This window comes from Ailuropoda melanoleuca, chromosome 13, assembly GCF_002007445.2.
Source record: "Ailuropoda melanoleuca isolate Jingjing chromosome 13, ASM200744v2, whole genome shotgun sequence".
Classification (NCBI taxonomy): domain Eukaryota; kingdom Metazoa; phylum Chordata; class Mammalia; order Carnivora; family Ursidae; genus Ailuropoda; species Ailuropoda melanoleuca.
The window spans coordinates 10,035,488-10,062,683 of NC_048230.1; the positions used below are offsets into that span (position 1 = coordinate 10,035,488).

Genomic DNA, 27,196 nt, shown 5'->3' on the forward strand with positions numbered 1-27,196 from the left:
CCCGCCCTCCCCTCACGCATGAAGGAGAGCAGCGGGGGTGAGATCGGGATCTTCTCCTCGGCTTGGACCCTCTCCAGTCTCTTCAGCGGGCTCATCCAGGCTGGTGAAGATTCCAAGGGCTTCCTGGTAGTGACGACAGGACAGAGCAGGGCCTCTTGAATGGTCCCTTTGAGCCTCTTGGATTTCTCTGGGGCCTGCAGTGTTTGCACTGGTCTAGACATTTTCCACCAAACCTCCCGGCAAATATTTGAGGGCCTGATACAATGCCACACAAATCACCATATCTAAAGCTGTCCCTCCGGTAAACAGCCCGAAGTCCTTAGTCAGTCAGCAGTGATCAGAGAAAAAAAACCCAAAACCAAAACTTGGCAGCTCCTCAAAACAGTTTTTAGAAAGTAAACCTCAAAGACCACCTAACAGGTGACACATTTTTTGTTGTGGTTAGAGTCCCAATTGTGTCGTATACCGTTCACTGAAAACTCGGAGGGTGTGTGTGTGTGTGTGTATTTTAACAGGTTTTCCTTGATACAGAAAAAATTCCCTGTGGTAGCAAATGCTGTTTTAAAAAATAATTTTAAACTTCAAAAACCAGTATGTATGTCTCTTGTTTGGTCCCAGGTGTCGCGTGTACAACATTTAATAATCCCTTTTCCAACAGTGGTAGGAAAAGACTTTAGAATTAAACGGGCAAACCTTTTTTGCTCTGAAATTATGAGATGGTTCGCATAATAAGTTTCCCATCATTGGCAGAGGGGGAAAATGGTACTATTTCCTCACACATTAGCCAATCTGGCAATAACCCTCAGGCAGCTTTGGACGGGGAGATGGGGAGAAAGTCACACGAAATTTCAGGAATAGTGGTTAAAGTTTAGACCAGAGAAGCCACAGTGGGTCACCATAGGTTAGAAATCCCAGGACCACTCCCGACCTTCCAAGGTTAGAAATCCACCACTCCCGACCTTCAAAGAGTCTTCATTCGCTCATCCTTTCTTCTGCTTTACTGTCACACCTGGTGAATTGAGAATCCTAGCTCCTAAAATCGTCTACATTATTTATCTAGGGTAATCATGGGTTAATCAGATCAACTACCCACTGGTAATCAGACACAGAGAACGAGATTACTTTAACGTATTGTTATTGACAATAATAGCAACTAACGTTTATTGAAGACTCGCTCTGTGACATCGCTGTGCATTATCTAATTTAATCCTCACCAAACCCGTGAATTTACACTACATTTGACCTGTGTAGACCCTAGGTCCTAACTGGAACCCTATTTTAGAATAAATACAAGAAGCCTCTTTTTTTAAAAAATATTTTATTTATTTATTTGACAGAGAGAGACAGCCAGCGAGAGAGGGAACACAGCAGAGGAGTGGGAGAGGAAGAAGCAGGCTCCCAGCGGAGGAGCCCGAAGAGGGACTCGATCGCGGAATTCTGGGATCACGCCCTGAGCCAAAGGCAGACGCCCAATGACTGCGCTACCCAGGTGCCCCAAGAAGCCTCTTTAGAAATAACTGACAGAATATCCGAATTATAAAACCCCTAAAAGATCATATGATCTTCATGTAGTGTCTTGTATGTTTCTTCTCATCACGGATACTTGATTAGTAGGACTTCACAAGCCATAAATAGGCTCACACTATAAAAATGTTTGAAACCTTTTTTCACTTAATATGTTGAGATATCTATAAATCAATAAGTAAAGATGAAAAAGTATCAATAGCACTTGAAATTAAAGAAACTGGCACTTTCTCATTTTGCTCTAATTTTTTATAATGGTTATATATTACGAAGAACAACAACAAAAAGCAAGTTACATCCACTCATGAAAAAGAGAATTTCACTACTGCTTCGGCCTCTGTGGCAGGACGTGGGCACAAATCCATCGGTGACAAAAACTCAGTAATCATCATTTGTACCTGCTGAGAGCTTTATGGTTTGCAAAGCACGTTTGCATTCTGCTTTACCTTAATCCTCATACTAATCTTATATGATATGCAATATGGTGCCAACTTTCAGGACAAGGAAACTGAGGCTCAAAGAGTTTATAGTATGCATGACTCCAGATTACACAAAATCATAAAACAGAAGTTAGACTCAGGTCTTTTTTTTTTTTTTTTAAGATTTTATTTATTTATTTGACAGAGAGAGACAGCGAGAGAGGGAACACGGGCAAGAGGAGTGTGAGAGGGAGAAGCAGGCTTCCCGCTGAGCAGGGAGCCCAATGCGGGGCTCGATCCCAGGACTCTGGGATCATGACCTGAGCCAAAGGCAGATGCTTAACGGCTGAGCCACCCAGGCGCCCCTGGACTCAGGTCTTTTGATGGTAAGGGGTACACATATTCCACTACCCCAGCATCTTTCTTTCTTTTTTTTTTTTTTTTAAGATTTTATTTACTTATTTGAGAGAGGAGAGAGAGCATGAGTGGGGGAAGGGGCAGAGGGAGAGGGAGAAGCAGGCTCCCCGCTGAGCCTGACTACTCGGGGCTCGATCCCAGAACCCTGGAATCATGACCTTTTTTTTTTTTTTTTGGAATCATGACCTGAATAGAAGACAGGTGCTTAACCGACTGAGCCACCCATGCACCCCTCTGGTTATCTATCCACATAACCCGAGTCCTAAGTATTTCCTGGATTCTGTTCTGTCACCTCCTCCTAAAAGTTTACATTATGAGTTTTCACTCTGAGGATCTGCTGTTTTGAAAAGGACATCTGTACATAACAGCTACTCCTGATTGCCGGAAAGATAAAGATAATGCCTTCTTAATCACGTGTTCTTAGCTAGCCCCTCTGTGGAAAGATGATACACACATGGCAAGTATGACCATAGCACCTCCTGGACAGCCCTCCCTCCCTTCCCCCCGCCTTGCTGTGGACTTCCTTGAGCCCTGACTGCTCGCAGAGCCCAGGTCATGAAGCAAGCTTCCAGAGAAGGACAACCGCAGTCAGCCCTTATTGTCTGTTTCTTATGTGCCAAGCATCTGCCACTCCTCTTCTTAGGTCTGACCATAATTGCATACCCTTTTTCACATGAAGAAACCAAGATTCACGAGGGGAGAGTCTCTAGCCCATGGTCAGAGTCAGTAAAGAGTAGAATGGAAATTCAGCCCAGCCACGTGCCCCTACTGCCGATGCGCTTAAGTGCTGCTCTTGGCTGCCCTTGAGGAGTGAGTACACGATGCAAAAGAAGGAATCAGAAATCCTGTTTTGGTTTTTTAAAGTACACATCTTAATCAATTTTAAATGTACAGTTCAATGGTATTAAATACATTCATACTCTCGTGCCACCATCACCACCGCCCGTCTCCAGAACTTTTTCCACCTTGCAAAACTGAAACTCTGTACCCATTAATCACTAACTCCTGATTCCCTCCCTCCCACCCCCGCCCAGGCAACCATCATTCGACTTTCTGTCTCTATGAATTTGACTATAGTCAACATCTCACGGAAGTGGAGTAATACAGTATTTGTCTTTTGTGACTGGTTTATTTCACTCAGCATAATGTCCTCAAGGTTCATCCGTGTTAATAGCATGTGTCCATATTTCCTTCCTTTTTAAGGCTGAATAATATTCCGTGGTATGTACATAGCACATTTTGCATCTCCGTTCGTCCATTGATGGACACTTGGCTTGCTTCCCCCTTTTGGCTGTTGGGAATCGTGTTGCTGGGAACATGGGTGTACAAATATCTCTTTGAGACCCTGATTTCAATTCTTTTGGGTATATACCCAGAAGTGGAATTGTTGGATCATATGATGATACTCAAAGTTTTATAATTTAAAAAATAAAAGTTTTTTTTTAAGTGAACACTCACATAGATTAAAACACGTTTAATAATGAGGACTGGGGGCGCCTAGATGGCTCAGTCGTTAAGCTTCTGCCTTCGGCTCAGGGCGTGATCCCAGCATTCTGGGATCGAGCCCCACGTCAGGCTCCTCTGCTGGGAGCCTGCTTCTTCCTCTCCCACTCCCCCTGCTTGTCTCTCTCTCACTGGCTGTCTCTCTCTCTGTCAAAAAAATAAATAAAATCTTTAAAAAAAATAATAATGAGGCCTGGAAGACAATAGTGGGTGGAGTTGATGGGCTTAGGGGTCATTGAGGTCGTCACGGGCTCTAGGAGCACCTGCTGGGCTGCGTGATTCCCGAGGGCAGGGGCCATGAAGCTCTATACTCCCTCCCACCCCATGCCCAGCACCGTGCTGTCTTGTGGTGGGCGCGCATTCTACACGGACTAAAGGAATGTCTTCGCCAGAGCATCTAGGCTAGTGACAGCTTTTCCCAAACGTAACAAAAGGACTGTGTGGAAGCAGGGCCCCAGTGACAAAGGAAGATAGGACTTTGTCACCTGCTTACTCACAGCATGACCTTGGGCACTTAACTTCTTGGGCCTTCATCTTCTCGGTTACATGAAGACACTACCGTCTTGCCTAAATCACAGGATTGTTGTGAAAATTCACCATTCATTTAGTCAACAAATATTGTGTGCCTCCTGGCCCAGGGCTAGATCAAATTAGAAATAAGCATTCAATGAGCATTGCTTGAGTTTTCATTATGTATAATTTTGTGTAGTATTTTTGTACCCACACTGAAACACGTTGTCTCGTTCCTTTGTCTTTGAAGCAAGACTCTAAAAAGAAAGAAAGTGCTCGGGGCTCTCTGAGACCTTCCCACATGACTTTCTTTTGTTAGCTCTATAAACCGGAAGATCGTCTCCCATGTCCTACAGGAGAGAAGCCCTGGGTCAGGAGCTTCTGGGAAACTGCGCATTCCTCTGCTCTCTGAAGAACCCATCCGTTTGCCTAGCCCGTGACGGGCATCTCCAGCTGCGAGGGCGAGTTAATGAAGTGTGCGGACAGTGATGGGAAAAGGTCAGCCTCTCCATCACTCCCGACACCACTGCTAAGTGGAGGCCACGGAAGGGAACTAGCCATAGGGTAAGAGAGAAGGACCAGAAAACAATATCCACTTCATTAGCCGGTGATTCCGAATGTGTGGAAAGAGGCCAAGGTCCAGCCTATGGACTGTGACGAGACATTCTTACAATGCCGTGAGGTCTGGGCAAAGGCCGGCCCAAGAGCGTCCACACTGCCTCTATCCAGTGCCATCCTGGGGACCTTTTCCCTGTACCCTACCTGTCTGCCTCCTCCACACTTTCTTTCTTTCTTTCTTTCTCTCTTTCTTTCTTTCTTTCTTTCATTCTTTCTTTCTTTCTCTTTCCTTCTCTCCCTTTTCTCTTTCCTCCTTTCCCTTTAAAATGGTATTAATCTTCTTTTTCTCATTATCCTCCTTTTCTTCCTTTGAACCTCTCTCTCATCCTATGCCTCCAATCAATTTCCCCTTTTTTCCAAATCTTGAAAAATTCCTAAGAGGCAGACATCTGGTGGCCTTTGCCCAGGTTTCCACTTATAAAATAAAATGTGGCACTCTAGTACATTAGAACAGGGGTCTGAGAGCAGAGCACACGAGGTGGTACACTGCGGGGACAGGAGGAAAACACGAGGTCTTACTTTCATGTTTGCATTAACTCCGTGGCCTTTTGAACTTTCCTGTTTGCTTCATAACGAGCGTCAAGTATTAGTACAGCAGCACATGGGGTACGTGTATTAATCACTTACTGGATAGGGGCGCCTGGGCGGCTCAGTCGTTAAGCGTCAGCCTTCAGCTTAGGGCGTCATCCTGGCGTTCTGGGATCGAGCCCTGCATCGGGCTCCCTGCTCAGCCTGCTTCTCCCTCTCCCACTCCCCCTGCTTGTGTTCCCTCTCTCGCTGGCTGTCTCTCTGTCAAATAAATAAATAAAATCTTTAAAAAAAAATCACTTACAGGATAATAGGATCGAGGTGTTCAAACCTTGTTAGTTGAACTGAGAGGAATAATCGGGACACCCACTTACAGGTACCGGCTTTAAGGAAAAGCCCCTTAAAACTAACCCTTCATTCAACCCATTCCTATGGAGTGAGTGCCTCTGACTGAGCTCGCCGGGGATTTCTGGGCACCCAGGGCCTGAGCTGAGGGGGTGCTGCCAGGCTTGATTTTCAGCACTGTCACTTACTTGAAAAGTCTTCCCTGGGAAGACCCCTCATTACCAAGTGTCTCCCACACGCCCTTTCCCTTTGCTGCCCTTTGACCTTTCTCCAGAGTCTCGCTGGTTCTGTTGTGCGTCTCCCACCCTCACTGCAGTGAGAGCTCTGTGAGGCGGGGCCACCCCCTGCCCCCGAGGACTGTGCCCCACACAGACAGGTAGTGGGTGAGCAAACAAATGGGGTCATGGATCCGATCTCTTCTCTTTTTTGTCATTACTTTTCTGAAGGCTAATGTCACAGCCACTGTGATGCGTGATTACGCTGACTTAGAACGCTCTCCGACTCCCTGGCCACACTGAACTCCTTAAGGGTAGGAGCTGACCCTTTAACACCTTTAAACCCCCAGCATTCCCTTGCAGTAAGTGCTTGATAGATGTTTGTTGAATGAATAAGTGAATGTAGGCTGGGCCTTGGGCGGGCAGAAAGGCGGACTCAGCACAGAGAAAGCAGTTAGGAAGCCCATGCATGAGAGAGCGAGCGCTGGCTGCACGTTGTGCCCGCTCTCAGGGCCACCGAGCAGCACCCGAGATGGAGAGAGTTTATTTCCACGGTTTTAGATAGTTCCGATCCACTTAGAGGAGATGAGACAGAATCATGTAGTGCCTCGGAAGAGCTAAAAGTGGTTTCATGCTTCCAACAGACACAAAATGACAGGTTTAAATGACAGAAGGTAAATTTGTAGGCCCTGCTGGTCCGGCCAGTCAATAGGCATTGAGAACCTATTATGAGCCGACAATGCCGTAGGACCTGGCAACACATAGATGAAAATGCACACACACGCACACACACACACACACACACCATCTAGACACCTGCTGAGGTCATTTCAAGCACACGGACAAAGGGCTGAGGCAAAGCACAGAGGATTCTGGAAGCAGAAAGGAGGAACAAATAACCCAAGGGTTCTCAATCTTGGCACCGTTGACTTTGGGGCCCAGGTAATTCTTGGTTTGGGAGGCCGTCCTGGGCATTACAGGGTGTGTGACAGCATCCCTGGCCTCTTGCCTCCAGGCGCGGTACAACCCCTAGCTGTGACACTGACTGGATAGGGGCACTTACTGGATGAAATGTCTCCAGACTGCGGATGATGTGGGCCCAGTGCAAAATGAAAACGTGGAACCCTTTGTTCAAAAAGCAGGGGAATGACGTGTTACTAAAGATACTAAGAAAGATTTTTTCAAATCTTCAGTGATCTCTCTCTCCCCACCCCCCCAGTTTCTCTCTCCCCCCCTCCCCGTTTTTATGTGCTACTTCATGTCACGTTCCCTGGGGAATGGACATGCTAGTGGGGTTAGCGCCAGCCCCCTGGGGTCTGGAGACTGCTCTGTGACTCTGTGCACCTGTGCTCTCGGCCCGCCAGCTGCGGGTTTCCCCCTCTGACAAGCTGCCGGCCCGGTGCACACCGTGACCCAGCTGAAGGTGTGGAACTCAAGCTGCGTGGGGACCCCTCCCCTGGCTGCCGCTCCCAGCCATCACAGATCGGCAACCCCCAAAGGTATCACGAGGATGTGGGTTGTTGAAGGGCTTCCCTAGTCACCTGCCTAATGCTCTGTGGCACTGTCAGCCTGCCTCAGGGGTGGTCACCGTCTGATGCCCCACCCTGAGCCATCATGGGGCTGGAGCAGCCTATCCCAACCTCCCCGTGCCCACAGTCAGGTCCCCGAAAGGCACAGAGGGCAGCGATGCCTGCCGGGTGGGAGTGGGGACAGAGAGGCCTGACAGGGCTGGGGACACGGGGTTGTGCAGGAGCTGGAGCCAGAATTCCATCCCAGAAAGTCAGGGAGGCGACAGGAGACGAACCCAGTGATCTGAGGCTCCAAGCCCCCAACCCCCCCCCCCACCCGGGGCAAGCTCCGTTGTCCCAGAAGCAGTTTTCACTTACAAAGCAGAAATTCAAAGGTAAGATTATTAAGAATTTCAGGACAGAGCATTAAACCCTAAGCACATCCACGAAGCCAGCCCTGCCAGACAATGTCGGATCTCCCCTAGATGCCCAAACCAGCCTCCGGTTAGGAACCACTGAACTCATACCGGGGTTAGCTGGGATTCCCTCAGCCGATCCCAGAAGGTTGGGGGTGGGGGGGGCAGGGAATTGCTAGAAGGGACAGAACTCATCAGGAAAGCTTCCTGTGGCTCGTGAATTTTAAAGCAAGTTTTCAGAGAGGTCGCAGAATCTGATTTGGGCTTTGCACCTTTGCTCAGCTCTTGCTTCTGCCTGAAATGCTCTGTGACTTCTTGTCGAAATCCGACTTATCCTTCTAGGGCTCTGAGCCCCCACAGAACTTTGCTGGCTCCCCGAAATTCCCCCAAATTATTAGCATTTGCGTCTATTGATTGTGCCAGATGGTTTATGTATATTACCTTTCCTGCCAAATTCTACTGTTTTCTTTTTTATAGATGAAGAAATGGAGGTCAGAGTGGCAACTTGCCCAAGGTCACACCTAGGAAGAGGCAGAGACAGATTTCAAAGCCAGCTCAGCCTGACTCCAGGCCCCTCACCGATGCCCCCACGGCTTCCACCCCTTGGTAGTACTGACGACTTAGAAGCCAGGCAGCGCTCTGCTGATTTTCAGCTTGGTGTAAGCAACCACAGGCTCTCTGCAGCTCAAGCTCTGGGAGCATTGGCAGAGAAAACTAAAGGTAGGAATTGATAATACTGTCTCCTGGGGCTGTGATGAGGAGTCCAGGAGGTGTTTCATGTAAAGCACTCAGCGCCGGGCCTGTTATAAAGCCTGCTCTGCCCTAACTGGAGACAGAAGCGTCTCCACGTCTCTGTTTCCCACTGTATAAACACCTGCTTCGGAGGAAGTGCTGAATCCTGCTCCTCTCGGGGCCGGACACCTACCGCAGAGCCTGGCACATAGCGGAGGCCCAGTAAATGTGTGCTACATTGACTCAACAGCCCTGCAGTGCTCTTTACCCCCGGGCCGGGAGCAGGGACCGTGTCTAGTCACCAGAGCATTAAAGGGTACCATCCCTCAGCGTTGGGCCCGGCGGTCACTCTCATGCCCTGGGTGCATCCATGGACGGCACGCCTGCCCGAGCCACAGCAGGCAGAGCGAGCACAGGGCCCACCGTGAGAGCACGGGAGATGAGGGTCGGGGGAGGCCAAGGGTCCACCAAGTGGGTAGCCATTCCTGACTGAGAGCCTGGTCCTGATGCCTTCCCCAGCACCCTTACAGCTTTTCCATCGCTCGAGCCTGACATCGGGCGTGGAAATAGGAGTCTCCGATCGTGTCCTCCTCTTCCGTCTTGGACCTGCCCCTGGGCTGCACTTGTGCTCATTGTGTTACACAAACACAGTGTTGTGGCGTCTAGATTCAGAAGACCTGGGCCGAGAGATGGTGCTTCTGGAAACTTCCGGGATCATTTTTCCTCTCTGAGCCTCAGCTTCCTCCTCTGTGAAATGTGGAGAGTAACGCCTGCCTTGCCTTTTTTCCTGCACTATTTTGAGGAACAAATGAAAGGCGAGAGCTCTTTGCACATCATAAAACCCTGTTCAAATATCCTAGTTCTTCACGTGGCAGAGATCTCCTTGGTCAGGAAGGACTCATCTGTCTCACACACATAATCACAAGATTTTTCTCTGGGTCGAGACCGTTCCGAGTGCTCCTGTGAGCTCCCTCCTCTGTCTGGGAGGGTAAGGGGCCTGGAAGCTGCCGGAAAGAGCCAGGAAGGAGGCACCTAACATGGGATTAGGAGGTCCACCATTCGAATCCCATTTGCTCCTTAACCATTTGTGGGTCCCTGGGCCACAAAAGACTCTCCCTCTCAGAGGGAGAGCGGGGATGCTGCTGCCTGCTTCATAGGTCTGTGAGGAGAAGGGGAGGATACAGCAAGGGCACCTCGCAAAACTTATTTGAATATTAATCTGAAAACAGATTCCAAGAAATTTTCGCAGATTATTGCTGTTTTTTTTTTTTCTCTCTAAATACCATACCCTAGCTCACATCGCTTATCCAACACACATTTATGGAGTACTTGCTGGGTGCTGGGCCCACTGCCAATCCCTTTTCACGGCTGTGGGGGGAGGAGGAGATTATTGCTGCGGCGTAAAGGCTCTCCACGCTTAGGTGTAGTATTTATTAGTTTAATATCATACTAGATTGCTAGTTTTTAATTTAATCTTTTACAAGCTACTGCATTTCTAAAAATGACCCTGTAGAAGGATGTGAGTTATTGCATCGAAAGGAGAGAACTCTCCTCTACCCTTAGGAGTTTCCCTGGCGAAGATCATCTGATAGCGGCATGTTTGGGAAATAAAAGCACGGAGCTGGAAGGGATTTCTAGGTAGCAAGCCAAGGGCTAGGGCTGATGGGATTTGAGATCTCCCCGTAATCATTTGTTATTCGCTCACAACTCTCCCCGGAGAACTTCACACATAGCAGACGCCTCATAGGGTTTGTCCGGGAACTCACACCCAAGCGGTGTATTCAGAGGAGAGGCAGGGAGGCCAAGGGGGAGGGACGCCGTGAGCCATGTCCTCTGATGGAGGAAGCCCTTGACTCGAAGGTGAGCCCTGCTTGTGCCAGGCCCCACACAAGGTGTTTTCCTGTGTTATCTAATTTAAATCTTCCATTAACCCTATAAGGTATAAATTCCATTACTATTACCATCTATATGCAGTGATAATATAAAGGCTCAAAGAAATTAAGGAATTTGCCCGAAGCCAAACCCCCCCCACCCCAGAGAGCCACTGGTCTGTTTGGCCCCAGCGTTAGGATTTCTCCAGTGCAATGTGCTGTATCTCTTGGGAAAGTCATTTCTCCTTCCTGAATCTGCTTCCCCAACCTGAAAAATAAGGACTATGATGTGGGATGACGACAAGGTCTCTTCAGATCTTTGGATTTCTATCCGTAGAAGTGCTTTATCCAAGGGTTGACAAACTGTGGCCCATGGACCGAATCCAGCCGGCCAGCTGTTGTTACAGTTTCATCAGAACACAGCCACACCTGGTCATCTATGTCTCATCTGTAACAGATCTGAGCAGTTGCGACAGAGACCGTACGGCCACAAAGCCTAACATGCTTACTGTCTGACCCTTTATATACAAAGGTGGCCGGCCGCTGGAATATACCAACACATAGGTTTTAATAGCGAGAAACCATACATGGCGAATGGAAAAGAATCCCCAGGACCACACAGCAATTGTGAACAGTTGGGGAGGTGGGAGACTTCCACCATCTGCAAGTTACGCTTTGTAATTATTTATTTAAATTCACTTTTCACTACATTACAACTCACAGCAACATGTACAAGTCCTAGATGTGTAGCCTGATGACATAGCCACCGTCCCATGTCAACACAGAGAACTTTCCTGGCACCCCAGAAAGCCCCCTCGTGGCCCATGCCTGTGAACACAGCCCGCAGCCCCCCAGAGCAACCTTCACGTTAGCCTCTATCACCATGGATCACTTCCTCTTGCTTTTTAACTTCTTGTAAATGGAATCACAAGAGTGTATACCGTTCATGTGCCCGGGAACGGTGTTTCATTTTAAATTACAACTTCATTGCTGTCAGTTTGGAGAATCGAGCTGTACATGTAAGAGAACGAAGATCCTCCTTAATGACGTCAACCAGAGATGATCCCTTGTTCATTTACTCCACGGGTATTTTAGTGAGCATGTGCTGTCATCAGGCACCTCTCCAGGCATCGAAGGGGAAGACGCGAGATGGTCCCTGCCCACACGGGGCCTCCTGTATGTGGTACGGTTTTTCAAGGGCTGCTCAAAAGTCCCACGGCCAGCACCACATACAGGTCCAGCCTGAGCTCGTAAGCACCTCCCCAAAGGCCTAGAAACGGACACCCTGGTAATATGGAACCATTTAGAAATGTCAAATCATAGAAGAGTTAGGGAGTGCAAATGGTCATACGGACTAACTGGCCTATTCTTCCCCTTTCTTTCAAGAAGTGCTTTTATGAATAAGAGAATGCATTAAAGGTTATTGAAGAGAAATCTTCTCATTTTGGGGAGACATTTCATTTTCTTTGAATTAACTAAGTAGCATCTCAATGTCCATTTTTTAGCATAGAATTTACTGGGGTCCTGTGGGAAATATGCTCTTTCCTCCTGGTTGGGTGCCGTGAAGCCCACACAAAGGAGTCTGATAATCTCCTTCATCCCACCATGGTGGAGCCATCATGAGAATGCCACCGTGTTTCCAAGCTCAGACTGTCACTGAAATTTTTGAGAACTTAGAAAAAAATTATGGGACATTTGAAACATACAAATAGAGAGAAGAGTCCAAGACCCCATAGATGTCATCATTCAGCTTCAGAAATAATAACCAGTTTGCCAGTCATGCTTCATCTATCCCTTCACATTTTATGGGGTAAGGGTGCTAAATGGCCATTTTTCAAAAGCAGGATGAGAGGCCCAAGAGAAGGGTGCTCACCAAAGGCCTTGGGAAGGTGAAGAGTCCTCCAGAGAGGAGTACTGTATCCAGAGCCAGGACCTGAGGCTCTAGTTCTTCAGTCTAGAATGTTCCCTAGGTTGTAACAGTACTCTCTAACAGTAAGGCCCCACGCCCCTTCAGACCAGGATAGTACAGTACTTAAGTTTTACTCTAGAGATGATTTCATTTTGAGGCCTTCTAGAGACTGCCAGATCAATGGGAGAGCCTTGGAGAGTGGAGTGGCAGAAGGTGGAGGGGACCAGGCTCTCCCTGCTCTAAGCAAAGCAGACGGTGGGAAGTGGGGGGAAGATGGCACACCCAAGAGCGGGAAAGGAATATCACTTATGCTGTGAAGTTACAGAAAGTTGAGTCTCCTGGAACCACATCTGCCATTCTGTGGAATTTCCAAGATGGCGCTCAGAAGGTCATCATAGAGTGATGAGCCAACTGGATTTTAAATGATCTTACAACAGGGTCCGCACTCGCCACAGCAAATATTGGGATTTGATCTGCAGAAGCATCGTTTGTGTAGAAGAACCAAATATAATCTCTTCAAATTCAGTAACTCTTCCAAAAACAAAACAAAACCAAAAAACAAGCTGAAAATGAAAGACGTCAAAGAGATCAGCTGCCCAGCCTCTTTGCCGGTTTTCAGGACATGCTGCTGCTTCTTTCTAAACACGGGAGAGCAGGGCAGGTCATCCTCGGAGAACCCACAGTTCCTAACTCACCGAATCCTCACAGAAAACCCAGTAGGGTGTATTATTATCTTTTTCCACATAAAGAAACAGTCAACGTGATGATGTAATGTGCCCAAGTCCCAGGGCTGGCTGAGCAAACCTGAGACCCACATTTAGGTCTGATTTCGGCATCTACCCTCTAGTTCTCTGCTGTGGATCCTTCACTTCTGCCTCGTAGAATCCCTGCTTTCAACTTCCCATCTCCCAGAGCAGTACAAGCTGGAGACTTTCCCCTTTCATCCTACCAGGCACACCAGTCCTGAGCCCCAACCCCCGCCCTTCACTTACTCCAGCAGCTACGAGCCACCGCCCCAAAGTGTCTTACCTTTTATTTTCCCACCTCTATTTTTTTTTTTTAAGATTTTATTTATTTGACAGAGATAGAGACAGCCAGCGAGAGAGGGAACACAGGCAGGGGGAGTGGGAGAGGAAGAAGCAGGCTCATAGCAGAGGAGCCTGATGTGGGGCTCGATCCCACAATGCCGGGATCACGCCCTGAGCCGAAGGCAGACGCTTAACAGCTGTGCCCCCCAGGCACCCCTATTTTCCCACCTTTCAAAGGAGGCTACTGTATCCATTCATAACCATTTTATCCTGGGAGAAGCTGAAACCCAGAATATTTCAACTGTACTCTGGTTTCCTCTATTTGGGGGATGTTGAACCAGAGAGTTTTAGGAGATAACTCAATTAGCATTTATGACCCACGTCCTGAAGGACTGTCTGCTGAGATACTTACACTTTCCTTTTAAATGTTCCTATGAAGAGGTAGGAATCGGATCTGCTCACAGGTCTATAACTGCCTTTACTTAGTAAGCACCCATATTATTACCAGGTAGCAAATTCAAGGTAGGTCTGGGGGGGGGCAGGGATTACAAGAAGTTGCTGGATACAGACAGCCAGATTACCTGAAAGGTGTACCTAGACACTCATAGGAAATTTCCCCATCAAAGTGAAACTTCCTGTACATTGACATCATTGGCTTGGGGTAGAGTGGAAAGAACAGGTTTGCTAACACCTGAATTTTGAGAGATAAGCTTGAGTGAGACTTGGCGCTCAGTAGTTAGACTACAAATCAAAGCTTTGCTGTTGAAAGGGAAGTGATTGCTGGTTTTTTAATGGGTTTTCCCAGCTAAACACAGAAACTGATCTTCATTACACTTGACTGCTTCTATCATGATAGCAAGTGAGAGTCAGAGAGAGAGATATTGTTCTCTAGGGACATTTACCCTGAATACTTCATTATCCTGGTTGGGGGGAGCTCGGTAGGCAGAGAAAGTTCTCCCATTGGGCCCAATTGTGAGAGGCAAGGACCTGCCGTATGTCACAACGAAGTGAAAGACAATAGAGTAAAATGAAGGGCCCTCATTTCCATGTATTTATTTCCCCTTTCTCAAGGAAAGAGCCTGAGATAGTGTAAACCTCCCTGAAGGCTCCACGCCCACAATCACCCCCTTCCTTCTCGTTCCCAGCACGTGTCCCAAGCACCCGCAGCTGACCCTGTGTTTAAAAGAGGCAGCCTCACTCCTTAGCAGCCAAACTCGGATCAGTGACACGTGGAACTCTCACACACCTAGATGTGATCCAGAACCAAGCAGATGAGAGCTGCTGACCCTTCCTCTCCCTTGCTGAAATTCCTCTTTTCTCAGAACTAGGCCCAACTTCCTAATTGTCTTTTAAAGGTGGGAATGGTATAATTTGGTTAGATGCTCCTTTGCAAATTCCCTGCTGATTCTGAATTTTTGTCCCTAATCTTCCAGTCCCTCCAAGCCCAGCTCTGGATCTGCCTGATTCTGAGAAGCTAAGTGCCCCTCCCCCCCGCCAGGGGTTAGATTTTCCTACTGGGAACTGTCTTCCTCCCCTTCCCAGACTGAAAAGTGTGAACACCAATTATTTAGTCAAGGGTTTCACAGGTGGTCTCATTCAATGTATACCACGCCCCTCCCCCTGCACTGTTGGCATCAATATTTCACGGATGAGGAAACTGAGGCTTAGAGAGTGTAGGGGGTCCTCTGCCCCAGGAGCTATGGGTCTATGAATGGTGGATCTTGAAAAGCTCCTTGCCCTGTTCTTCTGCAGGTCAGGGCCAGCCTGTAGGTCCAGGGACTCCGCCGGCCTCCTTCCTTCCCCCTCCGTGACCCGGGGAGATGCAGGTGAAACTCCCTTAGAACTGAAAGGTTCTGCCTTCCTTCCTGACCCAGGCCAAACTGGTAAAAATCTCCACTCTTTCAGCTGCTTTTTGGGCGCCTGCTCCCTCCCGCCACTGCCGGGTGACCTCCGGTCCGCAGAGCGCCGTCCCTGGCCCTGGGAACCGCTGTGTCCTGGAGCTGCGATAAACCAGAGGGCAGTGGGCCCTGGGGGACACGCGAATCCCACTGTCCATCCAGCTAGCTGCAGTCCAAGATTTGCTTTCACTGTTAGAAAGGAGGCCCGGCAACCCTAGTTTTGCCAGGAAAGCGGAGGCGCTTTGATATTCTGGGTTTGAACAGGAAAGCATGGCCCAAGCGGCCAGCTCCCCCGCGGCCTGGCCAGCCTAGGTGCTGGNGGGGGGGGGGGGGGGGGGGGGGGGGGGGAGCTCAACTTTGGCTACTCCCCTGACCATACATTTGTGGGCGCCTCCTCCCAAGGGTTCTCTGGGCCTCCTTCCCGTTCGCCTATGCTCACTGGCTCTCAGGCCCAGCAGTTCTGTGAATCCAAACCCTCAGACTCGTCTGGTCAGGGCCTGGAATCTGCGGAAGTGGCCCGGGTAGAACTAAATGGGGTCCCTGCGATCTGCACTCACCCCACCTGACACCCCCATTTCCCGAGTCTCCGCGTCCATTCCCCAGGGGTCAGTTTCTCCTCGCCCGTCGGACTATCCCTGCCCACCACCAGGGTCGTTTGAGATGCGTCTACTCTTCTCATACCCCTCCATCGTCTTCTTCCAAGGGCACCCCAACTTCCTCCAGCTCTCACCTGCACCCCCGAAGTGTAGTTTCTTCTCTCCAGACTAAAACTGGACCCGCAGCGGCTGGAAAAGCCCCGGAGCCTCCCACACTAGGCTGCAAGCTACTTGCTTACCAAGTCCAAAGGTCAGCTAAAGTTTGGCTGATAAACAGAACCGGTACAAGAAGGTCTTCAGCCCCCCAGCGTGAGTACAATGGACCCTGGCAAGCCCTGCTCCCGGCCCGGGTCTCCAGCTCTCCACGTCTGCCTTCAAGCTCTCCCTCTCTCCCTTTCCCCCCTCCCCATGACTATTTGCATCTTGCCGAAAGCCGGGCCCTCCCCGCTAATTTGCATATCTTATATGGCCTAATGGTGGCGATCATGGCAAGTTAGAAGTTTTCTGACTCCTCTCGGAGGAGACTCCGGGACCCCGGGGAGTAACAGGTGTCTGGAGTCTGAAGGGTGGGGGCGTTCCTGGACTTGGGGTTCGCTTGTGAAACTCCCCTCCACCCTCCTCTCTCGCACCCACCCACCCCCTCACCCCCTTCTTTTTCTGTCCTTGGAAAATGGTGTCCAAGCTCACGTCGCTCCAGCAAGAACTCCTGAGCGCCCTGCTGAGCTCCGGGGTCACCAAGGAGGTGCTGGTCCAGGCCTTAGAGGAGTTGCTGCCATCCCCGAGTTTCGGGGTGAAGCTGGAGACGCTGCCCCTGTCCCCCGGGAACGGGGCCGACCCCGACACCAAACCAGTCTTCCATACGCTTACGAACGGCCACGCCAAGGGCCGCTTGTCTGGGGACGAGGGTTCTGAGGACGGGGACGACTATGACACCCCTCCCATCCTCAAGGAGCTGCAGGCGCTCAACACCGAGGAGGCGGCGGAGCAGCGGGCGGAGGTGGACCGGATGCTCAGGTAGGCGCGCACCGAGGTGGGGAGTACGCGCCCCAGCCCCTTGAGCCCGGGCCTTGTGCCTGAGCGACGCTGCGCCCGACCCTGTTTCCCACCAGAGAAGTCCCCCGGGGGGCGCTCCGCTTCTCTCCCAACACCTGGACCCCTCCCAGTGCCGCAGTCGGAGGGCCCTGAATCCCGAGGCTCCATCTCCCAGTGTCCAGGCCTGCGCCCGGGACGCGAGGGGCCCCTGGGCCTGGGAGAACCCGAGCGGTGGAGCCCTTGGCGGGAGGTGTGCGCGCGCGACTGAGGGTGCGAGTGGGTGCAGAGAATCAGTGGTCATTTCCCGGGAGCAGAGGCTCCGGCTCGCACAGGTCCCAGGCCAAGTGTTTCTCCTGCGCGCCGTTCTCCGGTCCCGGGAAACGCGGGCCGGCCTCGGGCACAGAGTCCTGCTGTTCTTTGCAGAAGGACTGGCGGCACCCGGGGCCGGGATCCCGGGGGCGAGCTTTCTGGCCGGCACTCCCATCTGCAGCGCCCCTGCAAGGCCCTGGGGTTATCCGGAATCCCCAGGGCCGGGTTAGATTTGCAGAAGAAAATGCGTGCTGTAGGGCCGGGGTGGACCCGCACGGGGCAAAAGGATCACGTATCTAAGCAAGCCAGGGGCAAGGGCGGCTAAGTCCCCCTTCGCAGCGGATTTGGTCGCATTCTGAGAAAGAAGGGTGTTTCCAGATCTGGCCGCCGACTTCCCGGTGTCCTCGGGGAATTCAGGCCGGCTGGCGGTTCTGGGATCCTTTGCTGGGCCTCCCCGACCGGCCTAGGGCTTTGACAGCTAGTTAGTTACTAATTATCCAGGGAGCCGAGCGGTTCCCTTAGACCGCACGTCGTTCCCGGCCGCTTGGCTTTAGGACCGAGTCCCGTGCATGGCCGCGGACACTTCAGCGCCGAGGTTTCAGGGCAGGGGCCGGGACCAGAGTTGCGCCCGACTCAGGCAGCCTCGGTCGCACGGCCGCAGCAGCAGTTTGGGGTGGGATGTGACCTTGCATTTGAATTTGCCATCTGGAGACCCAGCGGCTTACTCTCTAGCAAAGACAGTCGGGGATTTTTATATATATATATATATATATGTATATTTTATATATATATATATATTTTTTTTTTTTACCCCAAAGTACTTTTTTGCTCTTCTTAGGTTTGAGTTTCCACCCTCGCCGTTCCCCCGAGCGGCGGCGGTTTCTTTCCCGCCGGGGTTCAGGCGCAGGAAGGTGAGGGGCCGGAAGAGGAGCGGCTGGGGCTCCAGGCCGGCCTGGAGGTTGAGCAGGGCCGGTCAGTCTCACCGAGCTCCCGGCCGCCTGCCACGGGAAGCCCGCCGGGCCCAGGCCCATCGACCGGCCCCAAGCGCCCGTCTTCTAGCGGGGTTCTGGGAGGTTCTGCGAAGCCCGAGGCGACCCAGGGCCCCCTCCGCACCCAGCCCCGCGCAGGGCTGGACGCAGCAGAGATGTAACATAAACGGCAGCACGTGGAGTTAGGGTGTTATTAATTTATTTCTATAAATCATCAACAGAAAGATACACAGAGTCGTGATTAGGTTGAAAAGAGAGGCGGGTTATTCATTGGTGAAGTTGTAAACGCGGCTTAGAGGGGGAAGGAAGTCCGAACGCCGGCGTGGGGCAGCCCGCGGCCCGGTGCGCACGCTCGGCGCTGCGGGGCGCTGCGGGGCGCTCCGGGACAAGCCCTCCGCCGCCTACCCTGGGCTGCTCGAGCCGCCCCGGGGCGGTGCACACCTGCGGGCCCTGCCCGGGCCTCGGCCCTGTGCCCTCCGCACAGCGCCTGGCTCCAGCGGGGTGGGGAGGGAGGCGAGGGGCCGAGACCCTCACCCCGGTGGAGACGTAGAGACGCAGGACAGACCCAGGGTTTTCCCCCCTTTCCCAGGCGGGTGCCGCCTTCCCTCCCCCACCTTCGGGAGTGCTCAGACTTTATTAAAGTAATTTTTCAAGAAATTGCTAGCGGTTCCCAGGTCACCGCACGGTCGGCTCCTGAGCGCCGACTCCTGAGCACTCCCTTTTTTGCCCACCCTGTTCCCGTAAAGTGGAAAGAAAAGAACAGAAGCCTCTTTGGGGACTGCCTGGCCGCTTTTTGTACCTCCTGGAGAGGAAAGGCGAGAAGGGAATGTCGGGGACTGCGCGCCGCCTGGCCCCGGGCTCGGGCTCGGAGCCGCCTGGCTCGCCGGCCTCTAGGCTGGGGCGCCCAGGGGCATTTGGAAAGGAAGGAAGCCAGAGTTGAGGCTTCTGGAGGAGCGTGGGGCGAACTGTGCTGGCGTCCAGGGCTTTCCTGCTCGTGGGCCGCAGAGTCACCGTTTGGAAAGGAGCGTGCTGGGCCCACTCGGGCGCCGCGGTCGCGCGGTTGACACCTGAGCTCAGAGCAGAGTGGCCGCTTGTGTTTCTCCGGATTCGTGTATTTGTCGGGGTTTGGAACCTCTCAGTCTAAGCCGTATTTTCAAACGGACTAACGCAACCAGCTGTCTGGGGTCCTCCCGGTGAACACAGGTGAATTGTGTGGTCAAAGAGCTGTGAAGGTGTAACTACGCCATCTTACCCCTGACTCTGGTCATTAAATGCGGGCTGAAGTTCGCTCGAGTTTGTAGGGTTTCCCTGTTGTTGTTTTCTTAACCTTCCCAATTGTTAAGCTAATTATTCTTTCCACAGAACCTTTCCATCTTAGAACAGTAAACTGTTTGGGGAGGTTTCTTAGACACATGAAATGAACACAGGTAAAGAAATTTAAACAAAACAGAGTCAAAGAATCTGTTAAAGCGATGTTAACTTTGAAAATCCAAACACGTTTTCTAACTTCCGAAGCGATTGTTTGTATCTGTTGAAAGTGTTTTTGCACCCTAAAAAATACCTGTGGAAATACTCGTCAGAAATAAGCTTTAAAATGATCGCTGATGTTTATACGAGTATGTGCATTCCCTGGATATTTTCCAGGTGTGGAACTGGACTGCGTTTTCTTTTTTTTTTGTCCTTATTAGTTCATTACATTTCATTACTTGGATGTACCTTTATAAATACTTGAGAAATGTGTGTGTGTGTGTGTGTGTGTGTGTATACTCTTAAAAGTTTGTCTTTCAAAACGTCTCTACTAAAGCCTGTGATCTCACGAATTTAATATCAAAGACTTGTTGAAAATAACCACAGTTATGCAAATGCTTACAAAATGTTTACTTACTGGATTTTTAAATTCAGACAAAAATTAATTTTATTAGCCATGTGATAGGCACCATTTAGAAATGAAAATTTCATTTGCAACAGTGTATCTGTTTTGTCCTCTGCTTTATACGTTCTTTATCCTTTCATATAAAACTAATTTTTTCCCTTTATTTTTTTCATGTTCTATCAGGCTATTATACACATCGGCATATAGGAAAGGGGTGCTGGGTCTTTTTTTTAAGTTAAATATACAGCTGTATTAAATGAATAGTATATGTGGATGTATTGTATGAATACTTTTGTTCTATACTGTGCCTCATTTTTTAAATTTAAGTTACACCTCTCGCTTTAAAGTCACCTAAGCAAGAAAAGATATTGGCAAAGTTGAAAGCATTTTAAATAAATAAAATTCAAAGGCAGTTACATTGCTATAAAGCAGCTTTTTGGGTACCTGTGTTTCTGAGAAATGAAAAGTATAAGCAAGTTCTTATCCCATGCCTGAAATGTATGAGAAACACTGCCTTCCAGATAACATTTCTTCCCTGATAGGGTAAGGGTTAGAATACAGGAAACCCTGGCATTTGGGATGGTTAATATCTTTTTCAGACATTGATTTGAAATTATTCATCCCCATTAGGTTTCATCTGAGAAGTGGGGCTGTGGAGGGTTGTTTTTGTTTTTGTTTTTAAACGTGCCTCGCCTCACTGGAGGGATTCTTCACTCCAGGAGGAACGTCCTCGTTGTATTTCTTAAAACTTTTCTGAAGCTCTGAAAACTGTTTAACATTTGGCAGAAAAGTCCTCCTTGCTTCTCAGGAGATGGACGCAAACGTTTCACTCCGATTTTATGAGACAAGAAGCTGAGATGCCCACGTGCCCGCTCAGAAGGGAAATAATGTGGAAAAGTTCTGGGATTCAAACTGATGCTGCCCCCCTGTCGTATGATCAGCCAGCCGGCCCCAAGCTGGCGGCATCTCCGCTTTCCAGAAGGCCTCTTGCCTTCACGTCCCTCACTTTCCAGGAAAATGAAGGGAAGCAAAATAAAACAGGAACTTTTCTTCCTGCTTAAGAAAGTGAGTGCTAGTAGTGCCTTCCCATCCCTGAAGATGGGAAGTCATTGTCACCTTTACTCTCCTGATCCCCGATGACAGGGACAGAGTGCACTTTCGTCTCCCTTGTATTTAGGTTCTGTTTTGGTCTCACCTCTCTCCCAAGGTTGTCACTTGGGCACATGAAGAAGTAGGTGAAGATCAGAGTTTTGCACAGAGTGTAGGCAAAAGCCCTAAAAAGAGAATCTTTCTCCCCAGACATCTTCCGCCAGAATCCTAACCATGTGCTTATCTGTCTAGCGAGGACCCCTGGAGGGCTGCCAAAATGATCAAGGGCTACATGCAGCAGCACAACATCCCCCAGAGGGAAGTGGTCGACGTCACGGGTCTCAACCAGTCCCACCTCTCTCAGCATCTCAACAAGGGCACCCCCATGAAGACCCAGAAGCGCGCAGCCCTCTACACCTGGTACGTCCGAAAGCAACGAGAGATCCTCCGACGTAAGTGTCCGAACCGCCCCCTCGACCTCAACCCGGAGTGACCTTTGCCCTAACTCTGACCCCTGTGGGATGCCTCAGTTTCTTTTTCATCAAGAAGGCCTGCGTAGCACTTGGCAGATAGAAGGAAGCTGGCAGGTGGATTTGGTTTTCATAGTGACCATACAGTGGATTGACTTCCGTCATGTTCTTCTCCCACGGTCCCTTACTGCCCAGCCAGCCGCCTTGACAAGTCCGTTAGTGTGCAGTGTACCTTGAATTTTCTGGTCCCTGCTTCCAGCATTCTTCTCTTTGAAACCAAGTAGGTAGCAGTGGAATATTGTCCCCAAAGTAAGCCAGGCAGCTCCCCTTGATATGGCCACAGACTGGAGTTCCCGAGGAAGACATTCTGTAGCAATCAATACCTATTGATCGCTATTACTGTTCTTTTCCTCCCCTCTGGGGAGAGTGTACCAATTAGAAGATACTCTATATAGATCTATTCTGAACTTGACCCAGTTTCTGGGAGGGGGGTGCGCCTGCATCCCGAAGCAATTGAAGGTGATTACTCAATATATCAGCAGTTTTGAGACTTCAGCCGATGACCTGTCTGGTGAAGATGCCGCTCTGGCTACATCAGGACACAGCCACAGTGTCTGCGTTTGGGACGCTGACCAATCAATAATTGTCATGCCCACTTCCATCCCCAGATTTCCTTTCTGTCCCAGGATTTCTGCCCCTCAGTAATATCAAGAGATTTTTGTTTTGAAGCATAGGGACGTTTGAACTGCATTTGAATGATGTGCTATTTTTATTCTTAGGAAAGTAGACTTTTACATTATCTGTTAATTATTTTGATCTGGCCCTTTACCCGGGAAATTTTTGTATGAGCTTTACTCTTCCTGTACGCTCTCCTCTGGGCCGTGAGCTCCTCTGTCTTTGTTAAGATACTGATTCCTATCACTTTCTGGGTTGGATTTTTTATCCCCCTCTCGCTGGATGGCCACCTTTAAAAAATCATTCTTGTTTTCTGCCCTACACTGCTCTGAAGGGATTGTTTCAGTATTTATTGTCTCCGTGTCCGTGGGCCGGAAAGGCCTTCATGGTGGAACGACAGGTCTTAGAACTCCGTCTCTTACGGTGGCTGTTTGTTCGAAGCATTAAAGGATAGATCAGAAGAGCGAAGCCAGAGCCCTTTGCTGCATAGGAGAAGAGACCCCCTTTCAACTCCAGGTTGATTCACCACCCATGGTGGCTAGGTCTTGAAGAATTTGTGTTTTTGACATGAAGCAACTCTCTGTCATTCCTGGAAAGTCTGAGAACATTCTCTCAGGAGCCACAGTGTCCAAAGGCCAGAGAACCCTTGGGCCTGCCCTCGCTCCCATCCAAGCTTCACGTGGCATCTCCAGTTTGAGCTGCCTCCCTGTGTTCAGTGGATGTTCTCTCAGAAAGCACAGGGGTACAGGAAAGGCCAGCTAGAAGCTGTGAAAAAGACACACATCCCAGGAAGTTTCTCAAGATGCTCGAGAAGAGGCGGTTTACAAAAAACACATGACCATCCCTTGCAGGGGATTTTTAATTATTACTGTTTTAAAGCCACACGAGACCTAAACCTTAAGATACATTCTTTCATTCTGTACTTATTATTTGAACATCTGTTAGGTGCCAAACACTGTCCTGGGCTGTGAGATTCACAGGCCTATTTCTCCAGGGACTTACCACCTAATGGGGGAGATGACATATTTGAGCAAATCATGACAGACTGCTTTTTAAGAACTGTTATAAAGGTGTACACAAGGGGCAGCAGAGGAATTGCTAGACTGCCTGGAGACATCACAGAGGGCTTCCTGGAAGAGGTGGCATTGGAACCAATTCTTGAAGGATGAATACAAGACACACAAGCATGGGACAAAAATTAGCAAGTAAGATGGAATGTGTGGAAGAAGAAAGGGGGGGAGCATTTAAAAAGAGGACATAAATTTTCTTGGAAAGCTAAAAATGATAATATCAGTGATAATATTCATGGACTCATCTACACGTAGAGAATCTGCTTGTCCAAGCTGGCTCCTGAGCCTATAAAGAGGCTGCTGAAACCAGCTTCTCCAAGTTAATTTTTATGGGCAGCAAACATTTTCTGTCTCCTCTCTTCCCCGCATTGATCTAGAAGGAAGTGAGGGAAAGGTGGTGGTGGCTGGAGGACGGGCTGAAGTCTAGTTCTTCAAAACTTGAGAGGCTAGGGTCCTGAGGTGGGCAGAACCCGGATGTTTCCAGGCACCTGCAGTTGAGGCAGCCTGGCGGATCCTGGCGCGTCCTGGGTTCTGACAGTCGTGCGGGGCTGCCTCCCCAGAGGGGAGACAGAGGCAGCCCCGAGCTCCGAGCAGCTGTGAGTGGGCCTCACACCTACCACAGACACACCCGGAGTCAGTTCTGTTACCTGCACCCAGGTCAGACTTGAAGGTTTTGTGGATGTATTGTTTGGGTTTGGTTTTTAGCAAGAGGTGATGCGAAGGCTGTTGATAAGGAGGCTTAGTGTCTGTAGGCTGGACTCGCATCCCTGCCCGTGCCCTGCATCCGTGCGACTTTGGGCAAGTCATGTAACCAGTCCGAACCTCCGTTTCTTCAGCTACAAAATGGCGAAGACAATCCTTCTTGGTGGAGAGGTTGTGAGAATTAGGTGGACCTTGTAGGGTACCCTACCACACAGGTGGCTCAGCACACACTTATTGTCATGACATCTGTTCGTAGCACGTGAAGAGCCTCGTGTGGATCCTGGGTCCTTGGGATTATCTGTACTGGCTTTACCTCTTACTCCTGGTGATGCCACAGGGAGGAGAGGAGACATTAAGACAGACCTCCTCGGAGCAGGGAACTTCTTTCTCCGCCTCTTCCTGTCCCTCAGGTGGCCCTGGAGACCAAATAACATAAGAGGTGTGAAAGCACTTTGAAAAACATGGCCTCCCTGGGAATTTGGGTCCCCATCTTCATCCTGACGAGAGGTAGATGTTCTGAAAGACACTTGAGTGCCCCCTTAGGTTTTCACCCGATCCCCTTCCACAGCGGGGCAGGCCAAGAGAGGGGGGAGCTAGGTGACTTGGCTGGGGCCCTCCAGTGTCCAAAACTGAAGCAGTGGCTTCCTGCCAGGAGATTTGGCAGAGACTTTCTCGAGGTATCTGAAGCTATTGTTGGGAATCAGTGAACAAAGGGCTGTAAGTGGCCTGAGAATCCTCCAAAGTGGGGAGGGCCCAAATCAAATGCCCCAGCAACACGTTCTGTTACTGCCTATAATTTGGCCAATCGGCAACCGGTTCAAAGGAAACCCAGTACCACCTGTAGCTGAGCCTTGGGTCCAGGCTGGTTAGAAGCCCACTGTTCCTGACGATGGACCAAAATGGAAAAGGAGCCTTAGACAGGTAGTAAGTTCCCCGTCACCGGAGAGGTATAGACTGGAAGACCTCGTGGTAGGGTATCATAGAGGGGATTCAAGCATTAAATAGTGGCCCGACTTTGAACCTTGGAGAATTTTGGGTTGAGTGGCCTCGGAGACCTGCAGGAGTGACTCCAGGAACCAAGAAAGAAGAACATCAAGGTCCAGAACCTGGGGACCGGGAGTTAGGAAGTGGATCTGTCACGTGTCCTTGCTCAGCAGGGTGGTTGGCCTCTATGCTTATTCATCTGTAAAATGGAACTAATGACTCCGAACCCTGCTTCGTGTAGGTCTGAGGAAGACAACAACAAAGTCCTCGTCTCCCACAAGTAAATAGCAAATCTCATTTAAACCGTATAGGCTAGGGTGTCCCCACTGGGTGAGTGGCCACCTTTCATTCATTCATTCAATAAAAAAATGTATAGAGGGTCACTGTGTACCCGGATCCTGGGAATTGAAAGGACGGGGAACATCACTTCATCCACATTTATCTTTGTCCAACTCATTCAGTGCCATTGCTAGAAAGGTTGCGTGTTTGCAGTCTTCCGCATTTGCCATCTTTCAAAAGTGTAGGCAGATCCATAAGACCTTTCCCTCTCGGGCTGTTTCCCTCTTAAATGGACCCCTGGAAACACACACCATTGCCTTTGAAATGATCTGAAACCAGAGAGCTTCTTCTCTTTCTATTCTAAAACTCCAGTTATATTTATTTCAAAGTAATAGTGAACAGGTTTTGGGTCTTGGGGCTTTCTAAGAGCATAGCATCATAATGGAGATGCCTAGGATACATGAAGAGAGGGCAGATGGGGAGAGCTTTTTTTAGTCTCTGAATAGTTTGTCTAAGTGCATATTGGACCTTTGAGCCCTTTACCTCCAGACCTGAGACTTGGTTGAGCTCCTCCCCTTGGACACCAGAATACAAGAGTTCAGGACTCAGAGGGTTGCTTCATGTCTGAAGGCCCGTGAGCCAACGAATACACATTGCCACTAAAACAGTGGCTGGGCCACATGTGAGCTCCTTCCAAGAAAGGAAAGGGGTGGCTTTGGTGGAACGAACTGAGGGGGGCAGTGAGGGGTCTGTTGTGGGCTTCCCCTCTGGACCCCACTGCCCCACACATAATAACGGCGGCTGGCAGAGCTTAGGGGAGAGGAATAAAGGTGTTTTTGTCTGTCTGTCTGTCTGTCTGTCTGCCAAGTGAAGGCTACAGACCCTATCAAATCTACTCCTTTCTCTTTTCAGAATTCAACCAGACAGTCCAGAGTTCTGGAAATATGACAGACAAAAGCAGTCAGGATCAGCTGCTGTTTCTCTTTCCAGAGTTCAGTCAACAGAGCCAGGGGCCTGGGCAGTCCGATGACGCCTGCTCTGAGCCCGCCAACAAGAAGATGCGTCGCAACCGGTTCAAATGGGGGCCCGCGTCCCAGCAAATCTTGTACCAGGCCTACGACCGGCAAAAGAACCCCAGCAAGGAAGAGAGGGAGGCCTTAGTGGAGGAGTGCAACAGGTAACACCACCAGAAGCTCACTCGAGCAGGCGGGCGAGCACATGGACCTGAGATCCATCCCTTCTGTGCTGGGATATTGAAGTACTGATTTTCCAGCTAAGTGTGGCTACAGCAGGGTTTCCCAAAGTGTGTTCCATAGAACCCTGATGTCCAGTTATTGACAAATAAGTTTAAGAAACCTCCGGTGCATGCTTCCTGCTGGAGAGTCCGGATGTATATTAACGTAGTAAAGACTCCGAGAAGGCCAGAGAAGGCCGAGTCAGGGTTGAGAAACTTACTTAGCTTTGTCGAGTTGATTGTGAGGCATGGAATCTTTTTTTCTGGGGAATACTTACATCACGAACTGTTACAATAGGGAAGATACTTTGGAGGATGCTGACCTAAGATATGATGCCAGGGGAAGGAGAGTCATGTGTCTGACCTCCGTGCAGACCAGGGGACACTGTCCCTGAGCCGGAGACTGGCTCTGGCTTTGACCAGCTGTTGTACAACCATTGGTCCAAGAGGAAA

General features: G+C 49.8%; 1 protein-coding gene across 6 annotated transcripts in view; it reads left to right on the top strand.

Annotated features, from left to right (window-relative positions):
- Window positions 1-8,470: 8,470 nt before the first annotated feature.
- HNF1B (HNF1 homeobox B) overlaps window positions 8,471-27,196 on the top strand; it is a 61,399-nt gene continuing 42,673 nt past the window's right edge. For 3 of the 6 annotated variants that reach the window (XM_019805562.2, XM_019805560.2, XM_019805561.2), the window contains exons 1-3: window positions 16,039-17,051; window positions 21,582-21,781; window positions 26,500-26,686. In XM_019805562.2, the coding sequence (XP_019661121.1) occupies window positions 16,708-17,051; window positions 21,582-21,781; window positions 26,500-26,686 (731 nt within the window). In that variant the 5' untranslated portion in view covers window positions 16,039-16,707. Of the gene's footprint in view, window positions 8,724-16,038; window positions 17,052-21,581; window positions 21,782-26,421; window positions 26,687-27,196 lie in introns of those variants that run through there. The other 3 variants (XM_011231892.3, XM_002924886.4, XM_034641188.1) reach the window with 2 other exon arrangements.